Source organism: Condylura cristata, unplaced genomic scaffold, assembly GCF_000260355.1.
Source record: "Condylura cristata isolate star-nosed mole 26May11 unplaced genomic scaffold, ConCri1.0 scaffold00001, whole genome shotgun sequence".
NCBI classification, from domain to species: Eukaryota; Metazoa; Chordata; class Mammalia; order Eulipotyphla; family Talpidae; genus Condylura; species Condylura cristata.
In genome coordinates, this window is record NW_004567102.1 from 2450063 (window position 1) to 2463507 (window position 13445).

The following is a 13445-nucleotide window of genomic DNA, read 5'->3' on the forward strand; positions in this document are numbered from 1 at the left end:
TCTCTAAGTAACTAATTTTTAACTACATTCAGCCTCAGTTACAGCCCTCAGTATATACACAAAAAAGTTAAGGATATACACACACACACATAAATATGCAATTATATGTATTTAAAAGCAGTAGCTTTTAATCTGTGAACAGTCAGTGGCTTACAACTATTTTTAATACTAAGTATTAATTAACTTTAATAAGGAGTTATATTTGGATAAAAAATATTCTTAAGGAGCTGTTAATACCCAAATTCAAAATCCTTAGAACCTAACATTCTAGAACAAAGAAGTTTTTGTTAACAGAAGGGCGCAGGCTACCTTAAGAAAAAAAAAGATGCTAACGAAATAAAAATGGAAATATCACATGTGTCAGCAATACCACTTTCTGGGAATTTACCAAAAGATATGAAAACACTAATAGGAAAAGATTTCTGCACTCCCATATTGGTAGCAACACTGCTAACAACAGAACCAACCTAAACCCAATGCCATACAAATGGGTAAAGAAACTGGAATATAAATACTCAGTGGAATACTACTCAGCTGTTTATGAAGAAATGGTTCCCTTTGGGAACAAAATGGATGGATCTTGAAGTGATTTTGCTGAGTGAAATAGGGCAGAAAGTTAAAGACAGCTACTGGATGGTTGCACGCATTTGAGGAATATAAGTAACCAAAGAAAACAAACTGTCAAAACACAACAAAAATATAACAAACCTTAAATTTGTGCAAAAATATTAGCTACCAGAAGGGAAGGGCAGAGAAAGGAGGGAAGAGAAGGGAAGGCTATACTGCTAAGGAATCTCTGGTGGAGGGTAAGTAAGTGCGCACATATGGGGGTGTGAAGTCATGCTCCCAAAATTATATGTAAACAACTGCTAAATCAACACATTTAAAAAAGAATAAATAGGCCCTCCCTGATAAAACTTGCCCTCCCCAGTGGTGCAGCGGGTTAAAAAGCACAGCACCGAGAAGCTACAGCCACTTCCGCATGAGTTTGATTCCCGCCTGCCCCGGAGGTGACCACATGGTGTGGCAGACCTCTCCTGGCCCGCCCGCTGCTCCCCTCAGCAGTGTACTTCTTCAGTCGGTCTGTTCTGCTCCCTACTCTGTCTCTGGTGAATCCTCTCACTGCACCTGTGCCTTTGGCCTGTACCCCAATTCTGTATGCATAAAAAGATGCTACTTCCAAACTATATTTTCCCCTTCTATCAAACCCATGGGGACAGGTGTGTACACAGATATGTGTGTATTTCACTGAAAAAAATTTATAAAGCTAATTAATAGTAAACAAACACTACTACTCACAGTTGAATTGCAAAGTAGTTAAAATATCTGATACATGCAAATGTTTTATTTACCATGCTTTATAGAAGGATCACTGTTTCATCTGATTTCTTGATTTGCCATATTCTTATGGAAAACCAGGACCTACATATGTGCATAAGAGGTCAACCTATCCAGAACAGCCATTTCACAGTGTGGAATTACCTAGACATGACCACCAATCACCACCAGTTGATGGCAGCACAACCAACAAAAGGCAAGTTTCTCTGAAGTCAAAATAACCCGTTCTTTATAAACTCAATGTACACCTTCAAAGGTAATTTAAGAATTTCAGATCCTGTTTATATTTTTAAATGTCAGTTGTAACAACATTTTCCATACAAGTCATAATCAGTGGAGGCTAGCATTTCTATTTTCAAAAAAGCAATGTGTTGGTTTCAAGGCCAACCTATATTTCTGATATTGGGGAATTTTAGAGCTTAGAATTGAAACAGAGAGTATCTAATTGAGGATCTTCTACATGCAAATGAGGTGACTTTTTGAGATAAACATAAAAGAGGGATGGAAGGTAGCAATAGGCAAAAGGGTTGAAATGCCAAGAATAACAGCAACCAAATAGAAGACACCTGTGTAAAAGCTAGAGGAAGAGGAATCTAACAGAAAATCAGAGTTTCTGTTAGAACACAGAAGAATGAGAAGGGACAATCAATCCCACACTTCCAGGCTAGGAAGAACATTCAGCAAAATAGAGCAGCTGGAAAACGTAGAAAGATTTTAGAGATAATGTAATTGATAAGCACCCAATATGTTTCCTAACTTACTGGACATCAGTGGTTTGGGATAATAAGGGAAGTTCCACTTCTAACCTCTGAGAAACCAAATGAATAATGTAGATGTATTTAATCTATACTATGTGAATGTCTTTAGGGACTCATGTGAAGTAATTTAACAAGAGCTATTTTAAGTGGGAAAAACACTCAGCAACATGTGATAACCTGAATATCACTTGATCTTACTTTTATGCATAATAAGGACTCCTTCATTTTTGCACAATAAGGACTGAGAAGGAGCTATCCCAGTTCAGGGGTTCAGAATTTCTGTGGAATTCTGTTAAGAGTGCACTCTACCAGGGGAAAAGAAGGCATGTAATGTTGGAATCAAGGCCAACATAGGGACCACACTTATGCAGTGTATCACATCTTAAGAATTTAGTTTATTTTAGGAAACTTGTCTCTAGTGGCAGACAAAAACTCCTCAGAAACAATGACCTTTACACATCTATCTAGGAGTCACCCCAACAATGTCAACCCCCCCATTCTTATACTCTAGAAATGGAGAGGATTTGGGGACCACGTAGCCCACCCTCATTAGACCCTAGCAAGAACCAATAACCTAGAAACAAAAGTTTCCTTGTAAACTCCATTCAGTAGTGAAGTGTCAAATTAATGACAATGACTGTAAAACTACTTTTGTTAACAACTAACTATAACTTATGGATAACAACTTTTTCTAAACCTTAGATAAATACTAATTCTCTCTGGCAGGTTCCTTAACCATAAAATGTAGCTAACATTCCTTCATAAAGTAATTTATAGTGCAAAAAGTCCAATACAACGCCTGACATACTATAGATACTAGGCAACGGGTCAGTTTAAGGTCTAAGAAGTCTAAGTCAGGAAAAAGAAGATAAAAAACTAGGGTTTCAAAGTAAATCTGCCAATAATAGTACTCAATCAAGTCAATGAACCAATGCAGACCCACTGAATTTGCAGATGCATATCAATCAGTGATGTGGCATGAATTTGCAGATGCATGTCAGCTTTTTGACAGTGGCAGGATCTGTTGGCATCCCAAACCTTATAAGTTGGTTCAAGGGTCAATTCTATAGCAAAAATTATTTTAGGGAAGAGAAATAAATTAAAACAATATTAAGTGTTATTATAAAAGAAAGGACTGATTTTCTCTATAGAAGCACCCACCTCACCAAAACCAAAACACAAGCTTTGTTAAAACAGAAAGATGAAGAAGAGAGAAGTAGCTAATTTTTCTAACTTTGGGCCAATGTATCCTAGTTCTACACTGCTAACACCACTCCACTACACTGCAGGAGCTACCAAGCTCAAAATGAGCAGAAAAATGCAAAGAATAAGCATGGTCAATGTGGATATTAATTTTTTCCCCACATGTTCATAGTGTGGTTTTATGTATATGTTCACTTCATGACGTTAAGATGTGCTATAAGATGTGTTTTCTCTCTAGTATTGAGTATAATTGACATATATCACTGCAGAGCATAATATTTTGACAACATATATTGTGCGGAGATTACAATAAATTTAGTTAGGATCCGTCACCTCATATTGATATCAAAAGACAAGACAAAAAAAAACAGAAGAAAAAATTTTCTTCTGTTAATAAGAAATTTTAGGATTTACCTTGTTAACAATTTTCCTATACATCACACAGCAGTGTCAGCTATGGCAACATGCTGTACATCAGATCCCAAGTACTTATTACTAATTTTGTTCTCCAAATCACCCTCCCCTCATTCTGCCTCTGGTAACAACAAAATCTGATCTCTTTTTCCAAGTTTTCTTTTCTTTCTTTTTAAGAATCCACATACAAGTAATATCATATAGTGTTTGTTTTCCTCTAACTCATCTCATTTAGCATAAAGCCCTCAAGGTCCATCCAAGTTATCACAAATGGCTGGTTTCCCTTGTTTTGCTTGTAATAATACTCCACTGTGTATGTATACACACATATGTGTTTGTGTGTCTGACATGTAGATATGAACACTAAATTGCTTTATTTATCTGTTAGGGTATGTTTTATAATCAACATTCAGTGAAATACAGTAGTTTGTAAAACAGAACTGCATTCTTTGCTAGAGCAAATGAGGGATCTGCAAACTACAGTTCACAGTCTCTCAGAGAGCAGGCAAATACAGGCCAAGTAAGCTCTAGAAGCAACAAAAACAGTTTCATTTTTATCTCTTCCCTTTCTTGGAAGGGTCATTCATTATGCTTTCTCATGGAAAGCATTCTACTTACTAAGAAAAATGCTTAGAAACCATAGAATTAGATGAATTATTAAGATCCCTTGAAGGGATTAGATTTCAAAGTCCTGAGAAACAATTTACAGAGTATAAAACCAAAGACTTTAAATTCTTTAATGCCTCCATAGCTGGAACATTTACTCCACCTACCTCTAGCAATGGAGAGGAATATTACATGTAAAAAAAATTTAATGTCCCACGTAGTGATATTTTTAATTGAACACTGAAAATAAACTTTGTTTTGTGAAGCCTTTGTAAACATGACTATAGCTCTCAAACACTGGAAAATACAGTGTCTTTGTATCAAAAGGATTTTTAAAGTCATTTATGTTGTTTTCCTCCTCCCATAAAAATGCTCACATTCATTAAAAAATACCTATTAGTCACTCTCTGATCTGCATTGACTCAACTTTTTGAAAAGGTACAAAGATACTATGATAACTGTACCACCTTAAGTTTTAAAGACAGTATGAAATAAAGTCAAATAAACTGGGTTAAAAAAAAGTGCTAGAGACAGGCAAAGGAGGGAGAAGAGATAATGCAATGGGAATGCAAGAAAGAACATTCTTAGGAGAAGTGGTCTGAAAATAAACTCCAGAATCTCAGTGTTCTGATATGGGTGTACATTCATTTGTTATTCAATAAACAGTTCAGTCTAGTAAGAGAAAAGGATAAGCAAACAACTGAGTTTAACAACAAGCATATGCATAATATGAATGAAAAAGGAACAGAAGAATTTCCTTGGGGGACTGGGGAGAGAAAGTAAAGGGGGAGGGGAAGGACAAATGACTTCATGTGAATCCAGTTTCATTCAGGAGCTAGCTGGAAAGAGATATTTCAGGCAATGGGAACAAAAGCGAGGACATGAAAGAAGTGAAAGCATGTGGTGGCATTTGGTGTCTTCCGGAACCAAGTCTAGGGCAACAGGAGGTGAGTGAAAAGGAGGCCAGGTGGGATCATGAAGAGCATTAAGTCTGTGCTAAGGAGTTTGGCTTCATTGCAGTTAAGTGTAACAATTTTAGGCAAAAAATAGTATCACATAAGCACTAATGTAAGATACCCTTTCTAGTATTAAAAATTTTGGCATATATATATATGAGAGAGAGAGACATTAATTCCAAGACCCCTTGAAATAACTCCAAAGTCCCACTGGCTATGAGTCCAGTTAAAAGTGCTCAGAGAGCAGAACTATTAATTTATTTTTAAATCTCTAAGAGATGGAATATAATAGAGTAAGAATTTATTTCTGATTAAGAATGATAAAATAGGGTTCCTCCCTGATGGCACAACAGGTTAAAAGTACAGCACTGCAAGCAAGCAGCAGCCACTTCAGTGCGAGTTTAATCCCCACCCTGGAGGTGATCACATGGTGCAGCCCTCTCCTGACCGCTGCTGCCTGCCTTAGCAATGTACTTCGTCAATCTGCCTGTTCTGCTCCCCACTCGGTCTCTAGTGAATCCTCTCACTGTCCCTACACCTCTGGCCTGTACGCCAATTCTATATGCATAAATATATCTTTTAAAAAACAACAAAAAAAGAGCAAAGATGATAACAAGGTTTCTGGCCTAATCATCTCAGTGGAGCCAGTGAAGTACTCATAAGAAAAATGTAAGCTTTGTCTGGGAGATCAAAATTCAGAAATCTACAGACTATTCATGCATTCTGACTACAAAAAGTTAAAACACAGGTGTAGAGCCCCCAAAAGAAGAGCCACAGATATGAATTTGAGAGTCATCGTGTGATCATACTGGTGACAACTGAAGCCATGTGGGTGGGTGGATGAAGTCACTGACTGTGAATGGGACACAGAGTGGAACTTGATATTCCTGTAGCAAACATGTGGCTAGACAGAGGAAGAATACCCAGAGGAGGAGGAGAGGAAGAGGAGAAACAAGAGAAGTGTTATATGAACCTAGGAAAGCAGACATTTCAAAACACTGGGAATATGGTACCAAGTGATAGAAGGCCAGGCAGTACGAAGCCTGTCAAGTGTCCACTGGATTTGGAAACTGAGTAGTCACTGATAAACTTTCACTGGAGTAGGTAAAAGATTAGGTTGAAGAAAAAATGGAAAATGAGAAGAGACAATGAGTACAGATCACTCTGCTCAAAAAATTTGGCAAGAAAGAAAAGGACAGCGATTTGACAAGTTGGGAAAGTATGCATATTTTAGGTATTAACCTTTTTTGATCTAAGCATAAAGATTATGAGAACAACAACTGCCTCCAGTATTCTTACAGTACCTACTGGATAATAAAAGCGGCAGCACTTCAAAATCATTGTTTAGAATGTAAGGTAGAACTCATACACTTCACTAAATTTTAACTAAATTCCTAGTGTAAAGGGAGTGTACTAGACTGAATCAATTAGGAGGCCATTAAATTCAAATCATTTATTTGCATAGCGTGACTATTTAAAAGAAGCCACACCCCTATTGTGTTATTTGACAGGTTCTGTGAGCAAATCTGGGGGTGCTCTACACGTTACCTTAATTCCTGCACCCTGGGCTGCACAAGGACATACTCACCTCCATAGTAGAGTCCTGTAGCTGTGCACATCCGCCACTGTCCCTGATACATTCCTGCTCTGCTGGGGCTGCACATCTGGACGCTGACATCTGCAATCTCTTGGGGTTCTAGCGATCTCACCATCACCATGTTCACATGTCCAAACTGGTCTCCCCCGACATACTTAAGACAAACCCCTGGAGGCCAGGCCTCTGCCCCTGAGTTCAAGCAAAAGAAAAAAATGTTAGGCAATTTGTGGTCCTATGCTGGGTGCAGGTCATTACAGAACTGGAGAAGAGGCATCTTTGTTTCTCATACACAGGTAAACTACCCACATAGCCTTGAGCTATCTAAAAATCTCACACACTTGACTACAAGGAATTATCAGAAACAACTTCTACCAATAGTCTTTCTCCCTAAAAGAAGGCAATACAAGCAAAGGCAAATCAATTCCTCAAGAAGTAGTGTTCCGGATGACCCCAGAGAAAACCACACATCACAGGAGCCTACAGAACGTAGGAGTGATATGTGCAGAGTCATGGAGATGAAGCTCAGGCCTACTTCTTTGGAGGGCTCTGTTTTCTACTAGAGGGTAACACATGCCCATTTTCACTTGAACTTTTAAAACTGATAGTCGAAGTAAAAATATATTAATTGTCTCCAGTTTTTCTATTGTGGCAAAAGGAAGAAACACATAATACATAATACATATTTTTTTAAATTATTTTCATTAAAAAACTACTTTTTCAAAAAAAAAAAAAACTGCCTTTTTTTTAATCATGACCTTTTTTCTGGAGTCCTGAAAGATTCTTGAGGACCTGAGAGGCTCAAAAGACTCAGCAAAATCAGGGGGTCTCTCTGGTGGTGCAGGGGTTAAAGACAGCACCGTCAAGCTTAGCACCAGTCACTGTGGCACAAGTTCAAACCCGCAGACCCTTCTTGTCTCACCAGCTGCTCTCCTCAGCAGTGTATTTCAGTGGATCTGCACTCTTGTCTCTGGTGAATCTGCTCACTACCCCTACCTCTTGTATGCGGTTAAAAAAAAGGAAAAAAAAAAAACACTCAGCAAAATAAACATGCAAGTGAAGTTTCTGTTTTCAGGTTCAAGTAGTGTGGGAAAATATGGACAGTGGGGTCAGCTCCACTGAAGATTATCAACACACTGTGGTCTAAACAAGATGTGATTGTAGAAAGGATAAGGTAATGGAGTAATGGCCTTAGCAGGAATAGTCTTTCCTCAGAAAGTCAAATATCTTGTTTGGTAACTACTATTCTTGTGTATCTATTTTCATGTAAACTAATTCAAAATGAGAAATCTTTATTCTAGCCAATCATAGGTAGCCACCATATAGTGATTAGATGTCATCTTTCCTGTATAGTCTATCCAATATATTTCTTTTTACTGTAGACAGAAACTTCATGTACGTATCTTTTGAGGGTAGGAGGGATATATAGACATTCATAATGAAATAAATCAGGACACGGCAGGATTCTCTAGATATGGTATGCTTAACATTTAGCTCCCAATAGTACTCTAAGATATCTTGGTGCCAGGCAGTAAACTACGTACCTGATAGTTTACAACTGAAAAGGGAACCAGAGAGAAAAGCAACCAGAATTGTACTGCTAAAATCTTAGCCTCACTGTGAAGAGACCCCTCTGTGGAACCTGGGACTTAAGGAGTAGCAAGTGAAGCAATGGCCACTATGTTTTTCATCATACCTTCTTTTTAAAAAACTGCCACCAATGTGCCCTCTTAATACTATGGGCAAGTGCTTTGGAAAGGTTATGACAACATACTAACCACATGTGCAAATTCTGTTTTTCTGTGGCCTCTGGCCTGAGACAATTTATTTCCTTCAGGCCAAGAACAGCAGCGGCTGATGTGAAGCACCTTAGAAAATGCCATTCTTTTTAAACACTAAGATCCAAGAGGAAAATTAAACTTTTATTATCAGGCTGAATTCATAATTTTATTTTCACTTTTCTACTAATCTTTTTTTTAAATAATATAACAGTTTATTTTTACATCATTTTGTACATTTTTTTAAATCTCAATTGTAATCCCCGTGGGTTTCCCATCACCGAGTCACCCGTGTACCATCACCATAGTCCTGTGCATTTTTGATCCCACTCCCCCCATTTTTTATCCCATTCCCCACTCCACCCCCACAAAATGTCTGGTATATGGCTGTTCATTATTCTTATTATTTTCTCGCCTGGTCCATTATACTCCTGCTATGAGCGAAATCATCAGTATTTTTCTTTCTGTTTCTGGTTTATCTCACCACAATTATTTTTTAACACACACACACACACACACACACACTGTTTAAGACAATACTTATTTATATGAAACCCTAAGAATGTGTCTGACTTTGAACTTCTAAGAAAATAAAGAAAACCAAACTAGGTGGGTGTAACATCTGGCTTTCCTGAGGAGAAACCACAGGCAGCCAAGACAGTTGGGTGTCCCAGCTGGGCAGGAGAGGCAATGCTATGTCATACCAGAGACTGAGTTACCTAGTAAAATGCTGTATGCCTAACATTAAATTACCAGAGATAGTCTTGTTACTTTTGGTCCTCTAGATATTCTAGATATTCTAATGTGGTACTTGTGGAACATTTTGAAGGAAAAATATAAAAGTCGTTCACTACCAAGTCTAAGCTACTAATTTGCTATGACGTGAAGAACCAATCACTTTTTTTCTGAGAGTTATCAATAGTTAAGATATAGAGTTCTTATAACCATTCTATTAGGTCAGTTAACTGTGAAAAGGTCAATGATTCTTGATGTGGATGGAAAGGAAATTCTGGCATGTTTGGATTGGTGTGCAGTTTGCTAAGTATACCTGAAATCTACATTTGGAAGTATAATACAACAGAGCTTCCAAATAGATCTTAGTTACAAACTAGCTTAACGGTGGATACATATAGAAAATAAAAACTAATCTGTTTTGTGACTTTCCAAATTAAGTCTCACAAGCACACACAGATTAAGGTTGTGATTCTCCAGTCATCATGGACTATGTATTTAAAACATTTCAAGTTAGTAGTAACAAAACAAGAACTGTCACATGACAATTCCGAGAAAAAGAGTTTTGCAAAAATGAAAGAATAGTAAATCCATTCCAGAAAGTATGACGTTTACTAAGTGTATGTGATTACAAAAAGTCTGGAGACTGTACGTAAGGCACATCCAAAGAGCAATGCGGAAGAAGACAAATCTCGCTGAAGATGATCGCCTATTCTTTTTAATTCCTATGAATTTAGAGACTGCATCTCAAGTTATGCTACATGAAAACAGATACCTTCACTGACCTCAATACTATTTTTCCCTTTATCTGGTTAAACCACCTGGAAAATAATACAATTTGTCAAATGAATGAAGCAGAATTATCTTCTATACATGCATAATGAAGCAAAAGGTGGGATTAACTATTTCAAGAAGCCAAATGAAAAATGGGGGAAATACTAATTCTTTCTCATGTTCTTTTCCCAGCTCTTGTTTTATACTCACTTCTATGTAGTTGAAAAAAACAAAAATGACTCTGAAGTCACTCATATGGCAATCACAACTACTTTACCAAAACAGAGAAACATCAGTTGTAACATGTTCAGTCAAAGATTCACCACCGAGTTGGACAACAGAGCATGAACAAACATGTTCCACAGCAACTGAGAACGTGTAAGTGTGGGTAAAGAGAATTGTCTACTTGTCTTCTGAGGGACAGTTTCAATTTTCACTTGAACTCCATTAAGGTTTCCATTAAGTTTCTACTACTTAAATAGTGATGAAAATTTGGATTCTGGGATTCTGCATCTATGTCATTGAAGGCATTAATTCTGCTTTTTATAGTCCAAATCTAAGGATTTAAGCAGTATTCATTGAATCTTAAAACAATATGTGAAACTTATCTTATTTGGAGAAGCTGTTGAGTCAACTCCATGCAATCCTTAGCAATCTCATCCATTGTGTATTTGACAGCAAAGAGATACTATGCAAGATAATTATGAAATTCAGCAAGGACTTGTCTCATAGGAAAGAAATTATGTATGAGAGTAAGTAAAAGCACCAAAGAAGAAAAAGCCAACTTTTGTGTTACTCCTCTCTTTCCAGAAATAACTGGCCAGATTAGCATGATACCAAAGAACCATGTTTTCCTTCCCTCTTTAATAATATATCTATTACTTAGCTATGAAACCAATTTCTCCTTGCTTAAAAGGAAAGCACATAACTGATAGATAAAAAACCATTTTATACATGGCTGAACAATTCTGTGAATCAAAAAAAAAAAAATTTGTACAAAGTACCTTGAAAGGTAAAATTTCTAGTAACTGTTGTCCAACTTTTTAAAAGGTGCTCAGGAATATGAATGCTCTTTTACAGGAAGAAGAGGGCTAAAGGCCCAGAGGCTATTTTAAACTGGAGTTACTAAGAAAAAGCAGAAGGCAAAGGCGAAGGTGAAGGCAACCAGGCCCACCAATACAAATTTTTTATAACTCAAGCTGAAAGACAGGCTGCCTTTTGGGGATCTGAAATAACATTTGAGCCATTTGTACCACTCTCTCGCAAGTCCCCATTAAAACAAGAACCTGCTTAGCCAATGAATAGATCTATAAAGAAGTTTTCTAAAATACAAAATGGTTATTCAGTAGCCAGATAATATTTGAAACATGTCAACAGGCCTCCTAACAATTTTCCATATTTAAGGGCCCTCCCTGGTGATGCAAAGGGTTAAAGTGCAGCACTCTGGAAGCTACCGGCAGTCACTATATAGCATGGAGTTCAATCCCTGGCCAGGGAGGTGAACCACACGATATTATAGACCTCTTGTGTCTCACTCACTGATCCTTTCAACAGTGTATTTTGATCAGTCCTCCTGTTCTGTTCCCTAATCTGTCACCTGTTCTGTTCCCTACTCCTCTCACCCTCTGCACCTCTGGCCTGTACCCCAGTTCTTGTATACATAAATAAATAAATCTTTTTAGAAAATATTTAAATCTTTTAAAATAAATATTATATAGCATCCATATTAAGTCAGACTGTTTTCTGTGTTTTCATATAAGTAAACAATTTTTAAAAAAGATTTATTTATTTATGCATATAGAACTAGGGTACAGGACAGAGGTGCAGGAGTAGTGAGAGGATTCACCAGAGAGAGAGTGGGGAGCAGAACAGGCAGATCGACGAAGTACACTGCTGTGGGGTGCAGCAGGCAGGTCAGGAGAGGTCTGCCGCGCCATGTGGATCTCCTCTGAGGCCAGGATCAAAATCATGCTGAAGTGTCTTTAGCTTCTTAGTACTGTACTTTAGCCAGGGAGGACCCAGTTTTTTTTAAATAAATAAAACAGAGTTATACTTTCTAAACAAATGTCGATCATCCAAAAATGCATGAACAGATTTCAGAACCACTTTGATCAATAACAGTTAAGTTTTAATACTTCAGAAAAGAAAATATGATGACTACAAGCTAAATTAAAATTGTTTTAATATTTTAAAAGCAACAGTGGGGGCCCTCCCTGGTGGCGCAGCGGGTTAAAGCACAGCACTGAGAAGCTAAAGCCACTTCCGCATGAGTTCAATTCCCGCCTGCCCCGGAGGTGACCACATGGTGTGACAGACCTCTCCTGACCCGCCCACTGCTCTCCTCAGCAGTGTACTTCGTCGATCTGCCTGTTCTGCTCCCCACTCTGTCTCTGGTGAAGCCTCTCACCGCCCCTGAGCCTCTGGCCTGTACCCCAGTTCTGTATGTACAAATAAATAAATCTTAAAAAAAAAAAAAGCAACAGTGGGTGAGGAAAATATTAGGCAAAGATAATCAAACTCTGAACAAGAATTTTAAGACAAAAGAAAATGTGACTATTTTCCCATATCACCAGATGCCTCTCTAACAACATACTACACTTATAACCAAAAGGGAAAAGCTAATGAAAATTTTATAAAGCCACAGATATGCCCAATTGTCCACAACACTGGGTAAATTCAGATTTTGTACATTTGCCCAGGGACACACTGAACCTTTGCCCTTAAAGAAAAACAGAAAAAGAAAAAAAAATTGGTAAATTAATTATTATATAAAAGGCTACCTTGCAAATTACTCCCCATCATAGAAGAAATGAAGCATAAAGAACTAAAAACAAAACAGTCAATAAAAGGTGACTAGTACCAGTTTGTAGAGCACCCAGAATCTCCTATCAGACTGCCTTCCTATACAGGTCCACCCACAAATCTTTAGCTGGAGTTATTAACCAAAAGCAGGAGAAAAGAGTGTCAAGACCCACCAACACAGATTTTGTACAAATCAAGGGGCAGGCCAAGTTTTGCAGGGGTCAGATTTGACTTCCTACCATTTTATACTATTCCCACCCATTTTTAGCTAAGTACTCCTTTTTGCCTTGTTTTTCATCTCTGAATTCTCCTGTAAGTCATCATTAGCAAAGAAGTCAAAACAACCTCACCAGTCAGCATGACACAAGTAATACTAAAGCTACTTAAAAAATTAGAATTTCTGTTCTAAAATCTCTGTACTAATTAAGTTACAAGACATTCAGATACTGTTATCAAAGAACCATGGTTAACATATTTTTTACTTTCCCTA

At 37.5% G+C, this 13445-nt stretch overlaps 1 protein-coding gene across 3 annotated transcripts in view; it reads right to left on the bottom strand.

The window, feature by feature from the left end:
- Positions 1-13445, bottom strand: part of LOC101629121 (chromosome unknown open reading frame, human C6orf106) — a 91311-nt gene that overhangs the window by 35497 nt on the left and 42369 nt on the right. For 2 of the 3 annotated variants that reach the window (XM_012722481.1, XM_004673403.2), the window contains exon 3: positions 6864-7061. The exons of the other annotated variant lie outside the window; for it this stretch is intronic. In XM_012722481.1, coding sequence (XP_012577935.1) covers positions 6864-7061 — 198 coding nt within the window. The remainder of the gene's footprint in view (positions 1-6863; positions 7062-13445) is intronic. 3 annotated transcript variants of the gene reach the window in all.